Source organism: Mustela lutreola, chromosome 7 (assembly GCF_030435805.1).
Source record: "Mustela lutreola isolate mMusLut2 chromosome 7, mMusLut2.pri, whole genome shotgun sequence".
NCBI lineage: Eukaryota > Metazoa > Chordata > Mammalia > Carnivora > Mustelidae > Mustela > Mustela lutreola.
This window is the reverse complement of record NC_081296.1, coordinates 8,273,723-8,300,777: the sequence shown is the minus strand read 5'-3', so window position 1 is coordinate 8,300,777 and position 27,055 is coordinate 8,273,723. Positions and strand designations below refer to the sequence as shown.

The window sequence follows — 27,055 nt, the reverse complement described above, 5'->3', positions numbered from 1 at the left end:
CCAGACACTCTTTGTTCCTAGTAACCTACTCCGTCTTCACTAATCCTTAACTGCAGCGCCCTTAACAGCACGTGTTCTCTCTTCCCTCAGTATCTTCCTGTGGGGAGGGGAGGCTGCTCTTCACGTGGGGTCGGGGTGGAGGGGACATGCTGGCGCACAGCCAGGGGTGCCACTCTCGGGGCTGCAGTGGCGGGGAAGGGGGCAGTTGCCCAAGGCTAGAGCTTGTCTGGAACACTGCAGCTGGCTTCATACTACGGCACTTTTGTCAAATGACATCCCTGTGTGTGTCGCTCCGGCTGGCTGCCGGCTGCACTGAGGGACCCGCTTGCTCCTGCCTGCTTAGCCCAGTCCCACAGCGCCCACTTGGGGCTTAAATGCACCTGCTCCTCTTTATGGCAAGGCCATAAAGGTGGGAGGTTAGGCTGGTTTGGGTTGCTGTGGCTCATACCCACCCCCGCAGGCAGCACCAAGCCGGTAGACTAACCTCTCCTAACCTCTCTCTAACTTCTCCTACCCTTTCTCGGGACTCGTTCATGCTTTACCCTCTTCTGTTCCATGTGCTCCAGCAGGAGATCAAATCACCAGCAGGTTCCAAGGCCCTCGGCCCCAGGGATTGGTAGATAGAGGGTCTGGCCCCGTCCTTTATAAAGGGCTCAGAGACCAAAGGTTGTTGCCTGCCTAGCTTGACCACTGGAGAGAGTACTTCGTGGAGCGTAAGGGATTTCTGTGCTGGGAGGTTCTGGTGGAATGTACTGGCTCAGGAAAGGGGTCCAGGGTGCACATGCTTATCTACGGCTAATAGCATGGTGCTCAGGCTTCCATCTTCCATCCCTAACAGAGCCTGTGCTGGCGAGGGACCTCGGGCTCAGAGTCATGTACCCGTACTTCCCAGGACAAGGGGGTGTGCCGGGGAGGGGCCGCACTGCCATTGACATTATTTATTTTTCAACAGCGAGAACTTTCAAAGGCTTCCAAATCTGACGCTGCTTCTCGAATCCTCAATTCGACCAACATCCAATCCTGAGAAGCCCTGATCAGTCAGCCGCTGTAGCTTCCTGTGCCTAGACTAGACCTGATTATGTGGGGGGGGGCCTCGATTTTTCTTGAGTTTAGGTTCTACTACCCTGGGCCTGACTGACAGAAGTGATTGTTACAGATGAAAACCTACCAGATGGTTCAGTGGGTCTTCAAAAACTTGATTGTTGTTTTGACCCAAGAAATACATTCAATCTTAGTTCATAGCAGTAAGTGCAAATTTTAGCAGATGGAACTTAATTTCTTTCTCTGCCCCGTAATTCTTTTGCTGAAGCCTGACCAAGGGTTTGTTGTATTTTACCATCGTGCCCATCCTCGGGGCATGGGGCACGAAGTGTTATTGGCCTGTACCCTTATAACGAGAGATGAACATCCTGTCGGACAGAGAGGCTGGGGCTCCTTTGTTAAATGGTGTAGAATTCTGTTCTATGGTGCAATGGCCTACGTGCGCAGACATGTGTACGGACAAGCATGCTTACCTGAACTCTGCTTCTTTAGTGTTCTCCGGGTTGAGGTGCCGGCATTCGTCTGTCCCCTGCAGTTGGCAGGCTGTGGGGCCGGGCTGGGCCATCTCTGTCCCGGAGATCTGGAACTTTGCACATGTCAGTACTGGGGAGTTGTTCCTGCTACAGCGTCCGCATCTTCACGTACTCTGGCGATCACTACTGCTCTCCCCCAAGCACTATTTATTCTTCCTCTGCCTGCCTGTGCCAGCACTACTGTCTGCACACTCAATGGTTCTCGAAAGCTTACCGGCATGGGTTTGGTCTCTGTCAGCCATGCTGCTTAGAGGTATACATGTCCTGTTTTTAAAAATATAAATATATTCTTAAAAATAAATTAATGTGTATACTTACCTTTCAAAAAGATACATGGTGGTGTTTTATTGTTTTTTTTTTTTTTTTTCAAATCACTGTTTGGTCAGTTTGGTCTGTGGAAAACAAAAGACTAAAAGAACATACAAGAAATTTTTAGTCAGGAGTGTGATTTTTTTTTTTTTTTTAAAGATTTTATTTATTTATTTGACAGAGAGAAATCACAAGTAGATGGAGAGGCAGGCAGAGAGAGAGAGAGGGAAGCAGGCTCTCCGCTGAGCAGAGAGCCCGATGCGGGACTCGATCCCAGGACTCCGAGATCATGACCTGAGCCGAAGGCAGCGGCTTAACCCACTGAGCCACCCAGGCGCCCCAGGAGTGTGATTTTTATATCCTTTTATGCACTTAGTTCTAAATAGAAAATACTTTTTTTTTTTAAGATTTTATTTATTTGTGAGAGAGAGCGAGCGCGAGCACAGGCAGACAGAATGGCAGGCAGAGTCAGAGGGAGAGGCAGTCTCCCTGCGGGGCAAGGAGCCCGATGTGGGACTCGATCCCAGGACGCTGGGATCATGACCTGAGCTGAAGGCAGCTGCTTAACCAACTGAGCCACCCAGGGGTCCCGAAAATACTTTTTATTTTGAGAAAAGTATGAGACCAAAAGTCCAACTCTTGATATATAAAGGGGCTGAAACCCTATTAGGAAATTTCTGGCTCCACTGTTGTCCATCCTTAACAGGATTAGCTTTTATAGGGTGAGGCTGCCTGGCCTTTTGGTTTTTTAACAGCCTTTATTTATTTATTTATTTATTTATTTTAGATTTTATTTATTTATTTGACAGAGAGAAATTACAAGTACACTGAGAGGCAGGCAGAGAGAGAGAAGGAAGCAGGCTCCCTGCTGAGCAGAGAGCCCGATATGGGGCTCCATCCCAGGACCCTGGGATCATGACCTGAGCCGAAGGCAGTGGCTTAACCCACTGAGCCACCCAGGCGCCCCAACAGCCTTTATTTTGATTAGAAAATACATATTTGTACACTTGGATAAATTTTTATATCGCCCCAATCAAGTCCTGTTTTTCTAGGTTTTGCGACCATCTCCCAGTCTCCGGCTTCTCTTTCATTCTTTTAACGATGTTTCTGAAGAACAGACCATTAACTTTGATGACATCCCATTTTTCTTTAGATTGTAGGTGTGTTCTAAGAAATCATTACCCAACCCAAGAGGTAATGGTTTTAAAAGTGTAGGTTTTGTGTTTCTGTGTGTGATCCATTTCGGCCGTCTGTGTTCATGTGCGTGGCTCCAAGTACGACCACCTATGGATGCCAAGTTGTCTAGCAACAGGAGTTGAAAAGCCTTTCCTTTCTCTACCGCATTGCCCCTGTGCTGCTGTCAAAAATCAGTGCATCCATCTGTCCTGATTACTAAAGACTTAATATTAATTCTTGAAATCAGGTGGTATTAGCTTTCCGATTTTACTTTTTTGTTTTTTCCATTTTTAGCATTTAAGTAGGCTCCACACCCCATGTGGGGCTGGAACTCATGACTGAGATCAGGAGCCGCACGTTCTACCTACTGAGCCGGCCAGCAGCTTCGACCTTCTTTAAAAGTCACTTTGGCTGTTCTAGGTCCTCTGCATTTTCATAGGAATTTCAGAATCAGCTTGTCGGTTTCTACAAAAAATCGATTATTGAATCTATAGATCAGTTTAGGGATAACGGACATCTCTGTCCATTTCCTTAGGTTTTCTCTCACAGACTCTAAAGCTCATACGTACAGATCTTCCGCATCTTTGTCAGATATATTCCTAAGTGTTTCATATTTCTCAAGGCTACTGTGATATTTTAAAATTCCAGTTCCTGGTTGTTGCCTGCCTGCCAGAATACATTTGAGCTCTCTATACGGCTCTTGTATCCTGCTGGCTAAACTCACTTATTAGAAGGATGGGCGGCGCCTGGCTGGCTCAGTGGGCGGAGTGTGCGACTCCTGATCTCAGGGCTGTGAGTTCGAGCCCCATGAGAAGCGCACAGATTACTAAAGAAGGAAAATGATCATCTTCACAAATTGGCTCTGGGCACACTCCTGCATGGCTTAGCCGTGAGATTGACTCTGGAGACTTCTCCACTGCTTCATCACGTGGAGCCTAGAGACGGCCAGAGTGAAAGCCTGAGGTTTTCTCAGGCTTTTCTGACCGTCTACGCCAGCCCTACGTGTGGACCGAGCTTTCTCAGGTCTCAGTACACGGGGGAGCTTTAAGAGGCCTTCACCTACGTACTTCCTTTCCCAACGTCCCTCTTCCCAGGCTTTTTGGCACGTCTGTTGCCTGTCCCGGCTGTCGGCCCTCGTCCAAGCTGCTGCAGCCAATTCTTGTGTCCTTAAATACTTCTGGCCTGAGCCACTGAGCCTTGGATACACGGACTCTGGCAAAGGAAGGCCAGCTCTTACACCAGTCTTTCAGGGAAATGCCAGAGGTCAAAATCCAGTCACAGTTCTTTGAAAAGGACTTTATTTCTCCCTCTGGTGCCACAAACATGCACCAAAAACGCGAGCTCTTGTCCTCATTACCGGCCCCCGCGTCAGGTGTGGCGGGCCGGCAAGGCAAGATGTCAGCGCGCTTACCCGCAAAGCATCAGCTTCTCCCTCTGGTCGCTGGAAGGTTTTGACGATTTCTGGAGCTCTCAAAAGTGGACTCTGCCGTGGGGCGCCTGGGTGGCTCAGTCATTAAGCGTCTGTCTTCGGCTCGTGATCCCAGGGTCCTCGGATCGAGCCCTGTATCAGGCTCTCTGCCAGGTGGGAAGCCTGCTTCTCCCTCTCTCTGCTTGTGTTCTCTCTCTCACTGTGTCTCTGTCAAATAAATAAATAAAATCTTAAAAAAAAAAAAAAAGTGGACTCTGCCAGTTTCTGCCAGTTCATCAGCTGCTCTTGTGAAAGGCAGAGCCCAGGAGTTCTACGCCATTTTCAGTGACATCCCAGTTCTCAATGTTTATGCACATAAAACAGCGTCAACATACACAAAGCAAAACCCGACAGAACTGAAAGGCAAAAATGGACAAATCTACCAGATTAAAATTAGTCAAGGCTCTAGAAGAAACGAATCCCACCAATAACCAGCTGGGCCTGATTGCAGACCGCCACCCAGCAACCGCAAAAGAAAAGGAAAAAAAAAAAGAAAACACGTTCTTTTGTAAAGTGCATACGGAATAGTCACCAAAATAGGCCACATTCTGGGTCATAAACTATAGCACATTTTTTAAAAAATTTAAAGACTTCTAAGAGCCTGTGTGCACAGAGGGGCAGAGGGAGAATCCCCAAGCAGAGCCCCTTGAGCGTGGAGACCAATGCGGGGCTCGATCTCAACCCATGAGGTCACGACCTGACCCAAAAGCAAGAGTTGGATGGACACCAGTGCCACCCAGGCATCCCACATTTTTAAGAAAATTAAGTGATCAAAATGTTCTCTGACCAGAAAGGAATTAAACCACAGCAGCCAAAAAACCTTTCAGAAAATGTCCAAATATAATCTTTAAAAAAGAGAAAGTTTCAAGTGAGATTCACAGATATTTTGAACTGAACAAAAATGAGGCACCTGGGTGGCTCAGTGGGTTAAAGCCTCTGCCTCCTCCGGGTGCTGGGATTGATCGGGCTCCCTGCTCGGGGTGGCGGGCGGTATTCAACAGCGAGCAAGCACGAGGCTTGGCAGGGGCAGAGGCAGGGATGCAGGTCTCGAACTCGGGATCCCAAGATCAGAACCCAAGCCGAAGTCAGACATTTAACTGAGCTACCCAGGCAACCCTCACTCCTAGGTATTGATACCCGATTGGAACATGTCCGCACACAAATACATATATGACTGCTTACATTATCCGTAACAGCAAAAAAGCAGAAATCCTTCAACTGTTCATCAGCTGACGCAAGGACAAACGAAGTCTATCCACGCAACACTGCAGCTGTGGGAGGAACACATGCGACAACACAGATGAACCTTGAAAATGCTGTGCTAAGTCAAAGAACCCCGACACGGAAAGCCGTACATTGTATGATCCCATTTATGTGAAACATCTAGAATAGGCAAATCATAGAAATAGGAAGGAGAGCAGTGATCGGGGCTAGCGGTAACGGGCAGTGGTTGCTTTGGGGGCTTAGGAGAATGTTCTGAAACTAGATTGTGGCGATGGCTGTTGCACACCATTGCGAATGTACTAAAAACCACTCGGTTGTGTAGCTTAACATGGTGAATGCCACGGTATGCAAACAGTATAATTTTCAAATTCTATCACTGTAATCTACCATATTGATGAACCAAAGAAGAAAATCCACACGATCCTATCATTTGATGCAGAAAAGCATTTGACAAAATTCATGATAAAAACTTCCAGAACGGGGTGCCTGGGTGGCTCAGTTGGTTAAGCAGTTGCCTTTGGCTCAGGTCATGATCCCAGGGTCCTGGGATCAAGCCCCACATTGGGCTCCCTGCTGAGCCCTCTCCCTCTCCCTCTGCCAGCCCCTCTGCCCACTGTGCTCTCTATCAAATAAATAAAATCTAAAAACAAAACAAAAAAAACCCTTCCAGAACATTGGGGAGGATGTACGCTATGGTGAGTGCTGCGAAGTGTATAAGCCTGATGATACACAGACCTGTGCCCCTCGGGCAAATAATACATTATATGTTAATTAAAAAAAAAAAAAAGACAAAAAAAAAAAGTTAGCATAGCAGGACTGAGACTGCCAGCTTAGAAATGTATGCTTGCAAGGTCAGCCTCTGGCTGGCATCTGGGAATTCAGCTCTCAAAAGAGTCTCTAGCTTTAGGGGTGGCTCGATGTGCCTAGACTGCTTGTGTGGGGCACTATGTCTTAGGCTGAACATCTGCTTCCCCGCTGGGAATTCCGTATATGGTAAGCAAAAGGGTGCGAGAGCCCCCCATAAACATTGTGTGCTGAGTCTCTAAATTGGCTTCCTGTGGGCAGAAGCTCTGCACAGACATTGCTGTATTTTCACTGCTGGAAGAGTGGGTTCTGGGTGACCCCTCCTGTGAGGGAGGAAGCCCAAGTAAGCCTGCACGTGGGTTCTGTCAGGCTTTGCCCATGTTTGTCTCCCTTGTGACCCAGCTCTGTACCCTTACTGTGTCCCTGTACTAAAGCTCCGCTATGGGTACCGCTGTATGCCGAGTTGCAAAGGTCCTAAAGAATGGCCACTAGGGGTCGCACTGGGGGTTTCTACTGCATCCTTTAAGTCCAGTGTCTTCTGTAAATGAGCAGGGACAGACTCTCCCTCAGGCTCAAAGAATCAAGCATAGAGGCTTACAGCTTGTAGAGACTTACTAAATGAAAATAAACTTTACCTAAAATTAAAAAAAAAACTTCCAGAAAATTAGGGAAAAAAGAATGTTTCTTTACGTGATTAATGAATGGCATCTACCAAAGTCAACTCACAGGTAACACAGGATGACTCAAGGCTGCCTGCCTTCCCCCGGAGCTCACAAGCAAGCGGTCTACTCTCACTACGCCTGTGGAATACGATCCGGGAACTCTGAACCAGTGCAATACGGCAGGAAGAAAGACACGACGCACAGACTGGAAAGAAGACATTAAACCACCTTCATTCACAGACATCATGAGTGTATGGATTCCAAGGAACCTACAAAACGCTCCCATTGATCTAGCAAGGCCGTGTAACACCAGGTTAACCTACAAAATCAACCTCATTTGGAAACACTAGCAATCAACAATCGGAAACTAAAATTTGGAAAACAGCACATAAATAACTCCAAAACAACAAACTAGACCTAGGTATAAATCAAACAAAACTGATATTAGCCTCTGCGGAAAGCTGCAGGATACCGATGAAAGAGAAAAGCCTGAGGAGATACACGATGCCCTTGGAGGGGAACATCTGCTCTCCCCCAGCGATCTGTACGTCTAAGGTGGGGCCATTCAAAATCCCAGCGGAATGTTTTTGGTAGATACAAACATGTTAGGGTATGGAAACAGAAACTAGAAAAGCCTAAGAATTTTTAAAAGAACCAACTCGGAGGACTCTCCCATCTAATTTGGGGCTAGTTCTACAGCTCCGGCAGCCAAGGCAAAGCAGCGTTGATTGGTGAAAGGACAGAAGCAGGTCAGTGAACAGACCGGTGAGTCTGCGGGCGCCTGGGGGCTCCGTGGGTTAAGCCTCTGCCTTCAGCTCAGGTCATGATCTCAGGGTCCTGGGATCGAGTCCCGCATCGGGCTCTCTGCCCAGCAGGGAGCCTGCTTCCTCCTCTCTCTTTGCCTGCTTCTCTGCCTACTTGATCTCTGTCAAATAAATACATAAAATCTTAAAGAAAAAAAAAAAAAAAGACAAAAAAAACCAGTGAGTCTACGAAGACTCACAAAACGGTGGTGAAATGGTTCCCGGAGAAGGCGCGAAGGCAAGACAGGGCCGTGTTCCCAGCAGATGCTGCTGAACCACCGGACGGCCACAGCCAAACGGCTCTCCTTTGCCTCGCTCCTCCCAAGGCAAAACTTAGATCAAAGATCTAAACACTAAGTCTCAACCAGTGTTTATTTTAGAACAGAAAATACTCATGGTATTCGGCTGGGCAGAGTTCTTCGGACATCAAAAACATCCATAAAAGGAAACAATGGCAAGACGGACTCGAGCCACTTTTAAGACTTGGCTTTGCATAAGATACTGTTAGAGATGGAAAAGGCAGACCACCAACTAGGACAGAATATTTGCACGTCATGGATCTGATGAAAGAGACCTGTATCTGGAATATATTTAAAACTCCCCAAAATAGTCAAAGGAGGGGCGCCTGGGTGGCTCAGTGGTTTGGGCTGCTGCCTTTGGCTCGGGTCATGATCTCAGGGTCCTGGGATCGAGCCCCGCATCGGGCTCCCTGCTCCGCAGGAAGCCTGCTTCCTTCTCTCTCTCTCTCTCTCTCTGCCTGCCTCTCTGCCTACTTGTGATCTCTGTCTGTCAAATAAATAAATAAAATCTTTTAAAAAAATAAATAAATAAAAATAAAATAGTCAAAGGAAACAACTGGGGGAGGGGTGCAAGCCCTATCAGGACAAAATACCCTGGGGCGCTGGGGGGGCTCAGTGGGTTAAGCCTCTGCCTCTGGCTCAGGTTGTGGTCTCAGGGTCCTGGGATCGAGCCCTGTGTGAGAGCCTGCTTCCCCCCATCTTGCTCTGCCTGCCTCTCTGCCTACCTGTGATCTCTGTCAAATAAGTAAATAAAATCTTTAAAAATATATATATATATCCTATAGCGCATCTACAGTGTAATGTGGTGCGGACCAGCAGATCAGAACAGAAAGTCTAGAAATAGACACGAATACATACAGAACCCAGGTACAAGATCATGGTGCCACCTCTAGTCACTGGGTGAGGCTTAGCTGCCTGAAAAAAGATACAGATTAGGTAGAGGGTAGAATGACGGTTGCTGGGGGTGGCTGTGTGTGGCTGGGGTTGGGGACTTAGTGTTAAATGGGTATAGAATTTCAGGAGAGAATTAAAGTAAATGTGAATGTACCTAATACCACGGGACTATACACTTAAAAATGGCTGAATGGTAGATTTTATTTTAAGTATATTTTACCACGGGAAAAATAAGTAAAGACACCACAGTCAGGAAAATTTTTTTTTCTTTTTTTAAGATTTTATTTATTTTTTGACAGAGAGATCACAAGTAGGCAGAGGCAGGCAGAGGGAGAGGGAGAAGCAGGCTCCCCGCTGAGCAGAGAGCCTGATGTGGGACTCAATCCCAGGACCCTGGGATCATGATCTGAGCGGAAAGCAGCCGCTGATTGATTGAGCCACCCAGGCGCCCAAAATTTCTTCAATCACATATGTGCACACACACCCATTAACCATAAAGGGAAATGCTGATAGAGCTGGTAATAAGCACTTCTGTTGATCAAGGTAAGTTATTTGCAAAACATGCTGAGCATTCCCGGGCACAGAGTAACATTTAACACAAACTAGTGAAACCAAACGTACCATACAGACTGAAAAGCCAGCGGGGCAGAGAGCAGTCTCCACACATACCCATGAGGGACTTGTACCTAACATACATGAAGAACACAAATCACTACGAAAGCTGAAACAGGCACTTTAAAACAGAAAAACTCCACATGGCCAATAAATAAATAAAAAGCTGCCCAACCTCACTAGTACTGGGGGAACCTGAACGGAAACTACTGCCTGTCCGCCTGGTGTTTGAGCCACTATGAACCCCACTGGGGGGCGGGGGTGGGGTGAGCTACACAGTCCTCTGGTAAAGAGAGCTCGGCCACCAGTTCTACTCTGAATATTCTGCAGATGAACTTGGACACATGCACACGGTGTGTGATCAACAACCAGAAACAAGAATGACCACGGGAGCAGATTCTGGGAAAGGGCCGAGTCGGACGTCCCCGTCTCCGGCCCTAGACAACCATGGCGCTACTCAGCAGTTGGGTGTAACTGTTCGGGAACTCGAGTTTGCTGAAGGCCTGCCGCCTGCAGGGGAAGGCTTGGATGGTGAAAATGGTGATGAACTTGGGGCAGCAGCCTGCCCCCACCCCCACCACCCTGCAGCAGCCGTCCACATCCTCCCCAGGCAGCCGGCACACAGCTTCTGAGAGTCAGGGCGGGAGAAAGGAACCTGCCCTCCAGACAGCAGGCGTCTGAGCTCGGGCTGCTGCTCTGATTGCAGAGGCACAGAGAGACAGGCAGCCAGGGTCATGGCATGTCCCCGTACTGTTCCAAGCCTGTCCCCACTCTGGTTCAAGCGCCTTCCAGGAGATTTAAAGGGTCCGTGCCTTTCAGTTCCCCCTTCATTTCTCACTTTTCGCCTTTCATGGGGGAGCCAGACATTAAAGACGGGCACACTGGGGGCGTCTGGGTGATGCGGTCAGTTGAAGGTCAGACTCTTCGATTTCGGCTCAGGTTGTGGGTGATCTCAGGGTCATGAGATGGAGCCCACGATGGGGGGAAAAAAAAAAAAAACACCCTCAGCAGGGGGTCTGCTTGAGATCCTCTCTCCTTCTCTCTCTGCCCCTCCCCTGCCACCACACAAGCGCACTCTCTCAAATAACAAATACATCTTTAAAAAAAAAAAAAAAAAAGCCTGGCATATTCCAAAACTTCTGCATATGTGGGGAAAACCAGAAAGGGATGGCCAAGCCCAACAAAGGCTTAGAAAAGACAGAAGAAGACAAAGTTTACACCTCAGGCTGATTCCTGGTACAGAAACCGCTTACATCAAAAAGAAAACAAAAATAACAAAAAAACAGCAATCCTTGGAAAGGGGGAAGAATCCAACTTCCAGAGTTAGCACAGGCTCAACAAGAAGTCACAAGGTACACAGAGAAATAGGGGAAATATGGCCAATCAAACGAAAAAAATAAAGGCTCCTGTCCCTGAAAAGCTTAATGGCAGACATATTTGACAAAGTCGATTTTTTAAAAAAGATTATTTATTTACTTGAGAGAGAAGGAGCAGGAAGAGGGTTAGAGGGAGAGGAAGACTCCCCACTGAGCGGGGAGCCTGATGCGGGGTTCAATCCCAGGACCCGGAGACCATGAGCCAAAGGCAGATGCTTAACAGACTAGGCCACCCAGGTGCCCCGGGCAGACTTTAAAACAACAGTCTTCTTCTTCTTCTTCTTTTTTTTAAATAAAAAATGATTTTATTTATTTATTTGAGAGAGAGAGAGATAGAGAGTGAGCATGAGGACAGAGGTCAGCAGGAGAAGCAGAATCTGCCGAGCAGGGAGTCTGATGTGGGACTCGATCCCAGGACTCCAGGATCATGACCTGAGCCGAAGGCAGTCGCTTAACCAACTGAGCCACCCAAGCGCCCCTCCTTCTTTTTTTAAAATAAAGATTTAATTTATTTGTTTGACAGAGAAACAGACAGACAGAGAGGGAACACAAGCAACAGGGGTGGGAGAGGGAGAAACAGGCTCCAATGCAGGGCTCGATCTCAGGACCCTGAGATCATGACCCGAACTGAAGGCAGAGGCCTTAACCCACTGAGCCACCCAGGCACCCCAAGAAAAACAATTATTAATGTGAAAGGTAGTTTCACTGTACCTTCAGTTTGTTAACTCCAAATCTTATTTTCTACAGGATTTGGGAGACTAATGCATCTAAAAGAATTATTACCTTATGTTCTAAGCACATGTTGTATAAAGATGTAATCTTAGGACACTGACGACAAAGCAGTGGGGACAGAACTATAAAGGAGCAGAGTTCTTCTATGTTACTAAAGTTAAGTTGCTATAAATTCAAATTAGAATGTTGTAATTTTGATATTAAATGTAATCCCCACAGGAGCCACCGAAGAAATAGCTATAAAGTCACATAAAAGGACATGAAGAAGAGATTTAAACATTTCACTAAAAAAAAAAATCACCCTAGGGGCACCTGGGTGGCTCAGGTGCCTTCAGCTCAGGTCATGGTCCCAGGGTCCTGGGATCGAGACCCACATCGGGGTCCTAGGATTGAGGACCGAATCGGGCTCCCTGCTCAGCAGGGAGCCTGCTTCCCCCTCCCCCGCTCCCCCTGCTTATGTTCCCTCTCTTGCTGTGTCTCTTTCTGTCAAATAAATATATATTTTTTAAATCACCCTAAACACAAAAGAAGGAATGCGGGAAATAAGGGACAAGAAAGTGATAGCGTGGACAGAAGACCAATAGCACAATGACAGGCGACAGTCCCTCGTCATCAGTAATTTCAGTGGAAATAGGTTAAATTCTCTAATCAAAAGACAGTGATTGCAGGGCTTCTGGGTGGCTCAGTTGCTTGACGCCTGCCTTGGCTCGGGTCATGATCTCAGGGTCCTGGGATGGAGTCCCTCTTGGGCCTCCCAGCTCAGTGGGAAGCCTGCTCATCCGTCTGCCCCTCCCCCTCGCTCTTGCTTTCTCTCTCAAATAAAATCTTAAAAAAAAAAAAGACAGCAGGGACGCCTGGGTGGCTCTGTCGGTTAAGCCGCTGCCTTCGGCTCAGGTCAAGATCCCGGGGACCTGGGATCAAGTCCCGCATCAGGCTCCTTCTCCAGCAGGGAGCCTGCTTCTCTCTCTCTGCCTCTGCCTGCTGGTGTTCGCTCTCTGACATATAAATAAATAAAATCTTTAAAAAAAAAGACAGCAATTGGCATATGGATAAAAGCATACGTCCAGCTGTACGCTGGGTACAAGGGACTCACTTAAGGTCCAAGACAAGCACGACGGTGACTAGACGGAAGGAGCTGTTCCAGGCAAACGGACAGCGAGAGGGCGGGAGCTCTACCCGTATCAGACAGACCGGACCTGCCATCACAAAGGTACAGGACTCAGAAAAGAACATTACATAATAAAGGACTCCATACAGCAAGAAAACATAACAATTACAAGCATTTTCACACCTAATGACAGACCATCAAAATATGTGAAGCAAAAACTGACAGAATTGAATGGAGAAACAGGTTTTTTATCAATCCATGACGTATTATCCGTTGCAGGGGTACAGGTCCGTGACTCATCAGGCTTCTAGAACACCCAGCGCTCATCGCAACACCCATGCTCCCCAGTGCCCCTCCCCCACCTACCCCAACCCCTGACCCCCTCCCCTCCAGCAACCCTCAGTTTGTTTCCTAAGATTAAGTCTCTTATGGTTTGTCTCTCTCTCTCTGGTTACGTCTGGTTTCATTTGTTCCTCTCTTCCCGGATGATCGTGGTAGAAACAGCTCTACAGTAACTTCGGAGACTTCAATCCCCCGCCCACGGTCATGGACAGAACAACCAGACAGCAGGAAACAGAGGACTTGGCGGCACCGTAAACCAACTAGATCTGACAGACACGGGCACGGTTCCCCGCCCAGGAGCAGCACACGCCTTCTCAGGTGCTCACGGACAGTGTCCACAACACACCATGTATCGGGCCACCAATTAATACTCAAAGATCTCACACACTGCCATTCCTACCAAAATACCAACAGTATTTCTCACAGAGCTGGAACAAGCCTAAAGTTTGCATGGGACCACAAAAGACCCTGGCTAGCCGGAGCAATCTTGAAAACCAAATCCAGACCAGCGGTATCACAATCCCAGACGTCGGGTTATCTTACGAAGCTGCGGTAGTCCGAAGTACGGTCCTGGCACAAAAACAGACACATAGGCTAATGGAACGGAATGGAAAGCCCAGAAATAAACCCACAATGATACGGTCAGTTACTCTTTGACAAAGCAGCAAAGAATGTCCAATGGGAAAAAGTCTCATCAACAAACGGTGATGGGGAAACAAACAAACAAACAAACAAACGGTGATGGGAAAACTGGACAGAAACATACAACAACACGACAACAGTGCTGGACCCCTCCCCTTCATCACACACAAAAATAAATGCAAACTGGATTAGAGATCTCAATCTCAGAAACTACCTAGAAGGGAGCACAGGCAATGATGCCCTCACACCATAGCAATGGCTTTTCTAGAGACGCCTCCTGAGACAAGGGACATGAAGGCGAACACAAACTACCTTCACTAAAATAAAAAGCTTCCACACAATGAAGGAAACGAGCAACGAAACTAAAGGATGACCTACCTCCGAAGACAACACGCACATGGCCAGCAGACGCACGAGAAGATGCTCGACATCACTCAGCATCAGGGAGACGCAAGCCACGACCATAATGAGAGATCCCCTCACTCGGCCGGCACGGCTGGAATCAAAAAGACAAGAAACAGCAAGTGTTGGCAAGGGTGTGGTGAAAAAGGAGCCCCTCCATTGGTGCGGCCACTGTGGAAAAGAGACCGTCCTCAAAAAGTTAAAAATAGAACTACCTTACTGAGTATTTACCCCAAAAATATAAAACCATGAATTTAAAGGGGTATATGCACCCCTATGCGTACAGCGGCATTATTTACAAAAGCCCGGGGACCCAATGATAGATGAATGGATAAAGAAGACTGGGGGGTGGTATATGGAATGGAATATTACTCAGCCACGAAAAGAATGGAATCCTGCCATGTGCAACAACGTGGATGGAGCTAGACAGCATCAGGCTAAGTGACCTAAGTCCTTCAGAGGAAGACAGATCCCACAGGATTCACTCATATGTGGATTTTAAGAAACAAAAGAGCCAAAAGAAAAAAAAAAAAAAAGACCAAGAAAGTGACTCTTAACTGTAGAGAACAAGCAAACAAGTGGTTATCATGGGGGGGGGGCGGGAGGGGGGTGTGCAACAGGTGAAGGGGATTAAGAGTGCACCTATCAGGTATCAGGACCAGCACGAGTAATGGATGGAATTGCTCAGTCACCACACTGAACACCCGAAACTCGTACTCCACTGTGTGTTAACTATGGAGTTAAAGTTGGAGTTAAAGTTAAAAACGTAATAAAAATAAAGATATCATACACCGCATCCTCTCTTGACCACAGCAGGATGAAATTAGAAATCAGTACAAAGAAAAATGAAAATTCACAATATTGTGGAAATCAAACAATACATTTCAAGCAACCAATGGATCGAAGAAAAAATCACGGGGTAAATTAGAATACAGAGACTAATGAAAATGAAACACAATATTCCAAAACTCACGGGCCACAGAAAAAGTGGTGCTGAGGGGATTTATAGCTATAAATGCTCCCATTTAAAAACAAGAAAGAGGGGAGCCTGGGTGTCTCAGTGGGTTAAGCCTCTGCCTTTGGCTCAGGTCATGATCCCAGGGTCCTGGGATCGAGCCCCGCATCAGGCTCTGAGCTCCATGGAGAGCCTGCTTCCTCCTTTCTCTCTGCCTGCCTCTCTGCCTACTTATGTTCTGTCTGTCAAATAAATTAAAAAAAAAAATAAGTAAATAAAACCTTTAAAAAATAAAAACTAAAAACAAGAAAGATCTGAAGTCAACAATCTAATTAAACGTAACTAGAAAAACAAAAAAGAGAGAGAGAACTGAAGCCAAAGCAAGCAGAGGGAAGGAAATAGTAACGAGCACAGCACAGATAAATGGTTTGAGAAAAGAAAAACAACAGGGAAAAACCAATGGAACCAAAAGCTGGTTCTCCAAAAAGATGAATAATATTGACAAACTTATATGTGGACGGACTCAGGGAAAAAGAAGACTCAAATGACTAAACTCAGAAATGAAAGTGGGGACATTACCACTGATTCTACAGAAATGAACGAGATTTTAAGAGTACTATGAAAAATTGTACGCTAACAAATTGGATCACCTCAATGAAATGAGAAAACTCCTAGAAACACAAAACCTATAGAGACTAAATCACGAAGAAATAGACAATCTGAATTACTATAACTTACTATAACTAGTAAGAAGATTAAATCAGTAATCAAAAATCACCCAACGAAGAAAAGCCCAGGACCTGAAGACTTCCCTGGTGAATTCTACCAAACATTTAAAGAACTACTACCGGGCGCCTGGGTGGCTCAGTGGGTTAAGCTGCTGCCTTTGGCTCAGGTCATGATCTCAGGGTCCTGAGATCGAGTCCCGCATCGGGCTCTCTGCTCAGCAGGGAGCCTGCTTCCTCCTCTCTCTCTGCCTGCCTCTCTGCCTACTTGTGATCTCTCTCTGTCAAATAAATAAATAAAAATCTTTAAAAAAAAAAAAAAAAAAAAGAACTACTACCAGTACTTCTCAAATTTTTCCAAAGTATTTAAGAGGGGAGAATGCTTCCCAACTCGTTCTATGAAGCTAGCATAACAATGACATCAAAGCCAGACAAAGCAAGACAAGGTAACTACAGACCAGTATCCCTTTTGAACATGGATGCAAAACTCCTCAGCAAAATACAAGCAAACAGAACTGAGCAGCATTTTAAAAGGATTATATACCATAACCAAAGGGGATTTATTATTGGAGTACCAGAACGATTGATGTAATACACCACATGAACAATATGAAGGGGAAAAAAACCCACATGATCACCTCAATCAATACAGAAAAAGCATCTGACAAAATTCAACACCCTTTCATGATACAAACACTCAATAAAATAGGAGGGGAAATAGTTCCCCATAATAAAAACTATATAGAGAAAACCCAAAGCAAACAGAATACTGAATGGTGAAACACTGAAAACGTTTCCTCTAAGTTCAGGAATGAGACTAGGACGCCCATTCTCACCACTTCTATAGCACAATACTGGAAGTCCTAGTCAGAGCCATGAGGCAACAAAATAAGTAGCATTCATATTGGAAGAAAAGAAGTAAAACCATCTGTCTGTGGAGACTATGACCTTACATATAGAAAATCCTGGCATCTGGGGCGCCTGGGTGGCTCCGTGGGTTAAGCCTCTGCCTTCAGCTCAGGTCATGATCCCAGGGTTCTGGGATTGAGCCCCACATCGGGCTCTCTGCTCAGTGGGGAGCCTGCTTCCTCCTCTCTCTCTGCCTGCCTCTCTGCCTACTTGTGGTCTCTGTCTGTCAAATAAATAAATAAAACCTTTAAAAAAAAAAAAAAAAAAAAGGAAAAAGAAAATCCTGGCATCCACAAAGAAACTGTTGGAGTAAATGAATTCAGCAGAGGAGGATGATACAAAGTCAGTATACACAAAAAAGGATGCATTTCTGGGCGCTTGGGTGGCTCAGTTGGTTAAGCAGCTGCCTTCGGCTCGGGTCATGATCCTGGAGTCCCGGGATCGAGTCCCACATTGGGCTCCTTGCTCAGCGGGAAGTCTGCTTCTCCTGCTGACCTCTCTCTCTAATGCTTGCTCTCTCTCTCAAATAAATAAATAAAATCTTTAAAAAAAAATGCATTTCTATAGGCAAATAATGTACAATATGAAAAGGAAAGTATAAAAATAATTCCATTTACAATAAAATCAGAAAGAATAAAATACTTAGGAATTAACCAAGGTAAAAGACATGTACAATGAAAACTACAAAATGCTGCTGAAAACAATTAAAAACATAAATAAATGGAAAATAGAAATACATCCCATGTTCATGGATTGGAAGACATAATATTATTGATACCAACACTACCCAAAGTGATCTATAGATTCAATATGATCCCTATTGAAATCCCAATGACTTTTTTTTTTTTTTTTGCAGAAATAGAAAAACCCACCCTAAAATTCATAGGCAATCTCAAGGGACCCCAAATAGCCAAAATATTCTTGAAAAAGAAAAACAAAACTAGAGGACTCACACTTCCTGATTTTATTTTTTTTAAAGATTTTATTTATTTGACAGACAGAGATCACAAGTAGGCAGCGAGGCAGGCAGAGAGAGAGGAGGAAGCAGGCTCCCCACTGAGCAGAGAGCCCGATGTGGGGCTCAATCCCAGAACCCTGAGATCATGACCTGAGCCGAAGGCAGCGGCTTAACCCACTGAGCCACCCAGGCGCCCCACACTTCCTGATTTTGAAACCTACTAGAAAAGCTTCAGTAATCAAACAGTGTGGCACGGGCATAAGGACAGACATACAGACTGATGGAACAGAGCAGAGAGCCAAAAGTAAACCGTTGCATATGTGGTCAGATGGATTTGTGACAAGGGTGCCACAACCATTCAGGAGGAACAGAACAGTCTTTTCAACAAATGCTGCACAGAAAGCTGGACAATCACACACAAAAGAACAAAGTTGGACCCTTAACTAATATCATATATGTAAATTACCTCATAGTAGGTCAAGGATCTAAATGTAGGACCTAAAACAATAAAACTCTTGAGAGAAAACATAGGATAAAAGCCTCATGACGTTGGATTTGGCAATGACTCCTTTAATAGGACACCAAAAGCACAGATGACAAAGGAAAAACAAATTGAACTTCATGAAAATTAAAGTGTTTTATTTGTTTCTTATATCAAGAGACCCTGTTAACAGAGTAAAAAGGCAATCCACATTGGGGCGCCTGGGTGGCTCAGTGGGTTGAAGCCTGTCCCTTCAGTTCAGGTCACTATCCCAGGGTCCTGAGATCGAGCCCCGCGTCGGGCTCTCTGGTCGGCAGGGAACCTGCTTCCCTTCCTCTCTCTCTGTCTGCCTCTCTGCCTACTTGTGATCTCTGTCTGTCAAATGAATTAAAAAAAAAAAAAAAAAAAGGCAATCCACAAGACAAAATATTTCAAAATCACATATCTGATGAAGATTTAATATACAGAACACATATGGAACTCCTAAAACTCGACAACAAAAACAATTAAAAAAACAGCCAAAACCTTTGAATAGGCATTTTCCATAGTAGATCTATGAATGGCCAATGAGCACATGGAAAGCACTCGACATCACTAAACATTAGGGAAATGCAAATTTATACCACAGGGAGATAGCATCTTAGACCCATTAGGATGGTCATTATGGAGAAAAACAGACAACCAGTATTAGGCGAGGCTATGGGAAAATTGGAACCTTATACACTGTTGTAGGAATTAAATACGGTACAGCCTCCATGGAATACAGTACGTAGGCTCATCAACAAATTAAAAATAGAATTACCGGGCGTGTGGGTGGCTTCGTGGGCTAAAGCCTCTACCTTCAGCTTGGGTCATGGTCTCAGGGTCCCGGGATCAAGCCCCGTATCGGGCACTCTGCTCAGCAGGGAGCCTGCTTCCCCACACCCCACCGCCTGCCTCTCTGCCTACTTGGGATCCTCTCTCTGTCAAATAAATAAATAAAATCTTTAAAAAAAAAAAAAAGGTAAAAATAAAAATACAATTACCAGATCACCTAGAAATTCCACTTCGGAATATATAACCAAAAGAACAGGAAACAGGGTCTCGAAGAAACATCTGCACACGTAGATTCATAGCATCATTCACAGCAGCTAAAACCTGGAAGCAAGCCAGTACCCATCAACCAGTGAATGGATAAACAATGTGGTCAGTGCTGTGATGGAAATTCTGGAATCTGCTACAACACAGATGAACCCTGAGGACCTTCAGCTAAGTGACATAAGCTAGTGACACGAATGATGATTCAGAACAGTCAAAATCAGAAAGACAGAAGATACCATGGTGTTGGCCAGGGGTAATGGGTGGGGAGTGGCTGTTTAACAGGTAACAAGTTGTGCAAGATGAGAAGAGTCCCTGGGGTCAATGGCGGCGGTAGTTGCACATCAATGGGCATTTAATACTGAGACACACACTGAAAAATGGTTAAGGCGGTATATTTTTTTATGTGTACTTTATTTTATTTTTTAAAGATTTGACAGATCAAAGCAGCCAGAGAGGCAGGCAGAGAGAGAGGGGGAAGCAGGCTCCCCGCCGAGCAGAGAGCCCGATGTGGGGCTCGATCCCAGGACCCTGGGATTATGACCTGAGCCGAAGGCAGAGGCTTAACCCACTGAGCCACCCAGGCGCCCGTTTTATGTGTATTTTAACTTAATAAAAGGAAAAATGACCACCAACAGAAGAATATACAATGGGGTATATTCACACGACAGAACACGGCAGGACAGTAAAAATGAATGGACTGCAGAGCACAACACGGACGGATCATACGGTGTTGAAAGAAGAAACACGACACAAAGGGACAGCCACAGAGGGACTCCAGTCACATAAAATCCAAAGCAAACAAACTAAACTCTACCGAATGTGGACGCAGTGGTACAATCCTAAGTGAAAACAGGTGAGGAAAGATGACCAAGACGACCCCTGCTGGTCCCCAATCTCCACACGACCTCAAATCACCCCGGGTCAGCTGGGGGAGCTTGGCGATCTGCCCACACCCCCAGGCTCCCCGCCCCAGAGCTTTGGATTTCATGGTGTCTGCCCTGCTGGCCTTGGCCATGCCCTTCCAAAGCTCTTTAGGCGTGTCCAACACGAGGACGAAGTTGAAGACGGGGCTCTAGGGCAGGGCAGGAGGGCTGTGGCAGGGAGGGCAAATGGGGGGCATCTGGGGGGCCGGCAGAGGTTTCCTTGGCTCGGGGGTGCTTCACGGGTGTAAGTGTACCATCTACTCTAGCGCACGCGCACTTCACACCCGTGGCTGCAGCTGTCCGCTCTCCTGTTTCTCCACAGCGTACACGTAGGTGTTCCAGAGCCCACAGCTCACGGCCCTGACTCGCAGTCGCTTATCTACAAAATATTCCACACGGCGGGGCCGATCCAAGCTGGTCGTGTCCTGGTGGCCAAGCTGTCCATATTTACCTAAAGTGAAGGGAGCCCCTTGGCCCTCCTCAACTCTGGGCCTTGGGGCTCTTGCCCTCCAGGAAGGGAGGGAAAAACTCAGGCTGCCCCGCAAAGTGCAGGGTTAACCCACCACTCTGGGCGCTCTGCTCTGGTAATTCAGGAGCCCAGAGCCACAGAGCCTCCGGGACCGGCAGGACACCCCCACCCCCAGGTCCCCAAGAGGCGGCTGCCACCAACCACACCAGGCAAGACGATGTTCCAGCTTCTCGGCTCCGAACTCCAGACATTCAGAACAGAGATTTTTAACTTTTTTTCCTCCCCAGTGCCAGACCAACAGATATGTCCTAAATGCTGCCTAAGTTTTCCCTCAAGACAATTCTTCAGAAAGACCCACAGGAAGCACAAACATCCACTTCGCTCCTGTGTGGACTCGGACTCCGAGCGCCAGGCTCTGTTCTAGACCAGGGCCCGCAGCACTTCCGTCCCAGACGTCCCAGGGCTCAGGCCCTCTATGCCCTGGTCCCTTCCTCCCCTAGCTTAAGCATCACACAAGCAAACCTCTTACTTACCCCAGCCCCAGGTGTAGAGCTCCCCAGTTCCTACAACCAGAAGGACAGTAAGGGGCGGTCACAAGGCAGTTGTCTAGCGTGGCCTGCCACAGTCCCCAGCCAGCACCTTCCAAGTGTCCCGAGCTCTGCCTCGCAGAGCACAGCACCTTCTCCAACAATGGTCTCCGCGCAGCCGCGGCCGGGGCGGTTAAGGATCCGGGTGCAAGAGGTTTACCTTCCCGTATGCCAGCGGATGGGCCTGCCCTCTCACAGCGGCTCAGGGGTCTTAGCAGCTGGACCGGGCAGGCCCCGTGCTCAGACCGAACGGCCACCGACACCAGCTTCCCCGCAAGAGGAGGGGCCTCCGCGGCCGGACAGCTGAGGGGCACCTGTCCAAGCCCCAGAGGTTGGGGCTGTTTTCGTGGAGGGAGGCAGCCACTCAGTGCTTGTCGGAGACACCTCAAGTACAGGTTTCTGAGGGGATCACAGCCTTCTCTGCAGCGCCAGCTACGGGACAGGCAGAGGGACTTCCGGCTGCCCGCCCTGCCCTACTCACTTGTCACCACCGCCGTGTGCCGGGAGCCACAGCTGGCCTGGGCTGCCTCTGCGCCCTGGGGCAGATCCAGTAAAGCGGGGAAGGGCTGGATGGCTATGAAGGGGGCCGGGGCTCCGTCCTCACTCCCCACCGTTCTCCTCATGTCGGAGTCACCTTCGTGCGGCCTGCCAGCTTCAGAGAAGCAGTGACAGTGGGGAGCATGGTGACGGCTAGGCGGAGCTCTGGCTGCACCTTAGCCATGGGGGGTGGGGGCGCTGCGGACGCTGACAACAGCCCTGCCATACCCCAGGCCTCCCCAGAGCCCGGAGTCCCACAGAGGGACCTGGGGTCCCAAGGACGACCCATGTCCCTTCCAAGCACTCCAAGGTCTCGGCCGGCATGTGACCAGGGGTCGGAAGGACAGAAACACGTGAAGAAGACGGACCCTCACCTTCCCTGGCAACAGTCTTTCCATCCTCTGCCAGGCTCCTGGTGGGCAGGGCCAGCTGCCCGGATTCATTCCAGCCCCAGACATAAATATCCCCCGTCTCTGAAAAAGCGACAAAGGGGACCCATTAAACAGACTGTGAACTGCATCGTCACCCTCCTAAGCCCCCCTGAATCCACCCAAATGCCTTGTATACCCACCAGCTCCCCGGGGATGACGAACGCCTGCCTTGCCCAAGGCGACACGCCGGGCAGTGCCTCCGGCGGGCCCCACAGCTTTCTGGTTTTACAGGCTCCCTTCCCCCTCAGATGCTTTCCTTGTCATCCTTTCTTCAGAGTCTCCTGGACCTTCCTTTCCAGTTTCACTTCTTCACTTTGTTGCTAAACCGCCCCCTCCCCACCTCCCACGTGTGAACCAAACAAACGCCATCTTGCACAAAGCTGCCACCACGACAGCTCGGAGACCTGAATGAAGCCTTCTTGAGAACAGCCCCCAGCACACTTTCTCTTTTTAAATCACACAAGTAACAACCCTTAAGAACGCCCTGGTAGCATGAGGTCCTTGGATCTGTTCTGGAAATGGGACAACACAGAACTAATCTCGAACATTCTCCTCCTGGGCGGCCCCCAGCACGGAATCCCAGACACTAGGGCTATAAAAGCAGGTCTGACCGGAAGGGCATTCGGTCGCAGCCCTGTTGCAGCCGCCCAACAGGAGTCCAGAAACTCCCTTAGTAAACCGTTTCTTGTCAAGCTGGACCTGTGGGCCTTTCTCTTTGGTCTCCAGCTCCTTGGGAAGTCGCTTCACATAAGCTTCCCTTTCGCGGAACACCCAACCACACATGCTTCAGAAACGCATGCCTGGAAATTCCCAACGGCCTCCCTTTCAAACCCACGGAGCCCACGACACCCCCTTGCTTAGCCCTGGCCACCACAGGCCCCACCAGAGGCCTCTTCTGGAAGCTCTGACCTTCCTTGCCTCTCTCGTAAAAATTACCCATGACAGCAGCTAATTTTTATCAAGTGTTTACTTGGAGCCAGAACTTTAAGCACTTTTCAAATATAACCATTTAATTCTCAGAAGAGCCCTACAGAGAGCTATATGACAACATGCCTATTTTATTCATGAAAAAACAGGGGGCACGAAGAGGTGAAGTGCTCTGCCCAAGGTTAGAAGGGGCAAAGTGATGATCTGAACCTAGGAAGCTCGGTCTCCAGCGTCTGTGCTCCGGACACTGTCGTGAACTCAAAAACTTCCAACTTCTTCCGGCCTGAAGTGTGAGACTTGCCATCTGGCTGTTTCTAGTCCTGTGTTCCCTTCCCTCCAGCCCACGCGTTTTCACATCTGTCCGCGAAGCCAGTCTCCTGACAGGAGACTAGGGGTTGGTGGTGTAGGCACATGTTTTTTAAAGCTGCCCCCACCCCCGCGGATAGAAGCCTCCAGAGCCCAGCCAGAGCCCCAGGTGCAGACCCTTACAAACAAAGACCACCTGCTCCCTGCCTGGGAATCAGCTGCAGCTGCATGGCCTGCCAGGGCGGTGGACATAGGATCCCAAACGAGGGTCTCCGTTCTGGGCTCGCCCTCACCCCCACCCTCCTCCTTGTGCGCATCTGTGGGGCCACTGTGTGCCGCACATCACAGCCACCTGACCCCCTGCATCCTTTCTTGTCCGTTCTCCTCAGCTCAGCTGCCCCCCACCCCTTCCTGCGCCCTTGCAGAGTGTTTTAGGAAGGTAGCCGGGCTGGAGGGGAGGGATGGGAGAGGCGGGGAGGCCAGCAACAGAAGACAAGGGCAACAGTCCGGTGGGAGCGCATCATGGCGGGGCAGAGAGAGGGCTGAATCTGAGAGGCGCCCAGGAGTCCTGAACCGCAGCCCGATTAACATGGGATGAACTTGGAAGGAGGTCTGCCTAGACCACCCGCCCACACTGGAAGAGGGGGAAGAAGGCTTGGAGCCTAGAAGACCTTGAGTCTGTCACTTACCGCTCACACACACGGAGTGCCAGCCACCCGCGGCCACCTCAGCCATGGGAAGGCCCTGCAGCGCCTCCAGCAGCCTCGGCTCCGGCGCGGCCTCCAGAGTCCCGTGGCCCAGCTGTCCGTGCCTGAGCGAGGGAGAGCCCAAGCGGGTCCCCCACCCCTTCCTGCCCCAGTCACACGCAACGGGTCCCCAGACGGCCACTTCCCACGCTCACCTCCCACTCGGGACCAGGTTTATCTGCCCCCACCCCGCCCCGCCCCCGCCCGCAGGCCCCACGCGGCCACGCCCCTCTCACCTGCCCTGGCCCCAGGAGAACACCTGGCCCGCCTCGTCCAGCAGCAAGGCGTGCTCGCCGCCCAGCTCCAGCCGGCGCGCCCGCAGCTCCAGGGCCAGAGGCCGGTAGAAGGGCGGCCGCGGACTCACGTAGGCGCGCGCGCCGGGCAGCAGGGGCAGCGCCCGGGCCTGGGGCTTCCCGCCCGCGGCGTCTTCCTGCCCGGCCTCCGGCACCAGCGTGTGAGTCCACAGGGGCTCCCCGCGCAGCGCCGAATCCGGCGCCCAGGCCTGCAGCTCCGGCCCGGGCCCGACTGCCGGCCCGGCGCGCAGCACCACGAGGAGCGCCTCCGAGGCCCACGCGTCCCTGCAGCCGCCAGCCGCGCCGCCGGCCGCGCCCGAAAGTTGCAGTTGGCCTCCACCTGCGGGAGCGAAGGGCTGGCTGGGGGGCGGCCGGACCACGCACCCGGGGCGAGGGCGGAAGTGGGGCGGAGAGGGGCGCTCACGGGTCACGACGGCGGTGTAGCTCCAGCTGGCGCTCACGCGGCAGACGTCGGCGCCCGGGCCCGGTGTCGCCAGTGGCTCGGGGCTGTGCACCTGCCGCCCGTGCCCCGAGCCCAGCGCCTGCCCGAAGCCGCAGAAACCGAAGCCGAACCAGGACCCCCGGCGCTCCTCGGCCATGCTCGGGCCGCGCCCTCTGCTGGCCGCCACCTGAATGGGGTGGGAGGCGGAACCGGGTTAGGAATCCCACCAGACTGAGGAAGATTCTGGGCCGCCTAGAATGGGGACACTTGCCCTGTCTTCCCTTTAGCTCCGGGAAGCTCATTGCCCCACAGACTGGGCCCCAGGTACTTAAGTGTCCTCTCCCTTAGGCGTTGTCCTAGGATCTGTGCACCTCCAGCTCCCAGTGTCAGGCTCATTATCCCATGTCATCTTGGGAACCAGAATTACCCCCATTTGACAGAAGAGACTCCTAGAGAAAGTAACCCTCCCACAATCACACAACTTAGGACCAAGAGGGGCAGAGGGCTGAAATCGAGGCCCACCGGCTCCATACAATAGTGCTCTTCCCACCAGGGCAAAACAGAGCGTTTGGGAGACAGCGCCCTGTGCGGCTTGGCCAGCCCCAGGGTTCACGTGCTTCCCTCTGCAGGGAGCGGTGCCCGTGTCCTTGGTCCATCACTTAAACTTTCTGAGTGCAACTCAGTTTCTTCAGTTTTACAAAGGCACGGCACAGGAGAGGGCGCCGCCTGCACTTACCCTGTAGAACCGTGTGGAACAGATGGAAATAAACGGTTCAGGTCTGGCCCATACCACGACGGGCACAAGGTTAAGTCCTGGCTTATTAATGCAGGGCTTAGAGTTTATTTTAGAAAGTCCAGTGGTACTTACTAGTTCTCAAGAGACCTATACACAATTTCAGCCGGACCTCACCTAGTCACTTATTCGTTCTACAAGCATTTACTGATGCCGTCCTTTGGGCGGATGAGAGAGACGGCTGGCTGCTCCCAGAGAGCTCACACGTAAATGGGGAGACAAACATACAGTCCCGCGTCCGCGGTTACAAAAGCAACACCGCTTTTTCCATTCGGGGTGCCTGCAAAGCTCCTTGACCCGTACCTGGGCTCCTAACCCCTTCCGTGCCCAGTCCCAACCCAAAGGGGCCTCTGACCTTTGATCTGGACCCTGTGCCCTCCACCCTCCTCGGGCAGCTCCTCCCGACCCGCAGTCACGAGGGAGAACAAGCGGGGATGCAGAGTAGCCGCCGGGGACCCGGGGGCGCGCCGCCGCGGAGGAAAGGTTTGAAGAGCAGCGGGCCGGGCCAGGCGCCCATTGGCTGCCGCAGCCTCCCCGGGCCAATCGCCGGCGAGGGCGGTGACGTCACCGCCAGGGGCGGGCAGCCGCAGGGCGGTGCCCACCTCCGTACCCAACTCTTTATCCGCAGTCCCGCCCGCCGCCCGTCCCGTCCGCCGCGCGTTTCGTCCGATCGAGGTCGACCCGGCCCTAGAGCCTGCGCTGGGCCGCTGCAGCCTCGGGTGTGAGGTCGGGCAACCTCCGGAGGGCGCGGGCCCGAGGCAGAGGTGGGCCGGACGGGGTCGCGGAGCTTGGGTTAGAATCCGAGCTGCAGAGCTGGCGAGGAGCGACCGCGGCGACGCGTGCACCCCGCCATTCCTCTCAGCCCGGGTCGGCCGCGGCTCACGACCCGCACGAGAAGGACTCAGGCCCCACAGGAAGCAGCCGTCCTAGGCGCCTCGGCGAGTTTGGCCTCTCTTTGGCTCGGAGCCTGTCACTCATCTCTGCGAGCCAATGAGCTTCACTCTCGCTCCCAGAGCAGAAGCAAGCTCTCGCGGCTCTCCGCCCCGGCAGGTGGTGGAGCTCCTGC

General features: G+C 49.8%; 2 protein-coding genes across 13 annotated transcripts in view; one reads left to right on the top strand and one right to left on the bottom strand.

The window, feature by feature from the left end:
• The window catches only part of PRC1 (protein regulator of cytokinesis 1), a 26,210-nt gene extending 24,304 nt beyond the window's left edge, over positions 1 to 1,906 (top strand). For all 4 annotated transcript variants that reach the window (XM_059179965.1, XM_059179967.1, XM_059179964.1 and 1 more), the window contains one exon: positions 953 to 1,906. In XM_059179965.1, the coding sequence (XP_059035948.1) occupies positions 953 to 981 (29 nt within the window). In that variant the 3' untranslated portion in view covers positions 982 to 1,906. The remainder of the gene's footprint in view (positions 1 to 952) is intronic.
• Positions 1,789 to 26,896, bottom strand: RCCD1 (RCC1 domain containing 1). 9 transcript variants are annotated; one of them, XR_009355249.1, is made up of 12 exons: positions 26,592 to 26,896; positions 25,179 to 25,383; positions 24,698 to 25,094; positions 24,405 to 24,526; positions 22,426 to 22,524; positions 21,996 to 22,166; positions 21,461 to 21,490; positions 19,481 to 19,592; positions 14,404 to 14,521; positions 5,710 to 5,798; positions 4,471 to 4,695; positions 1,789 to 1,838 (listed from the first exon to the last, which is right to left on the bottom strand). XR_009355249.1 is itself a non-coding variant. In XM_059179970.1 (8 exons), exons 2-8 carry the CDS (start codon positions 25,351 to 25,353, stop codon positions 20,737 to 20,739), a joined length of 1,095 nt encoding a protein of 364 aa, XP_059035953.1. In that variant the 5' UTR covers positions 25,354 to 25,383; positions 26,592 to 26,896; the 3' UTR covers positions 19,607 to 20,736. The 9 variants fall into 9 exon arrangements, 3 of the variants coding, with proteins under 3 accessions (XP_059035953.1, XP_059035951.1, XP_059035952.1); XR_009355248.1 differs by lacking the exon at positions 1,789 to 1,838 and adding an exon at positions 1,893 to 1,983; XR_009355251.1 differs by lacking the exons at positions 1,789 to 1,838; positions 5,710 to 5,798; positions 19,481 to 19,592 and adding an exon at positions 1,893 to 1,983.
• Positions 26,897 to 27,055: the final 159 nt, after the last annotated feature.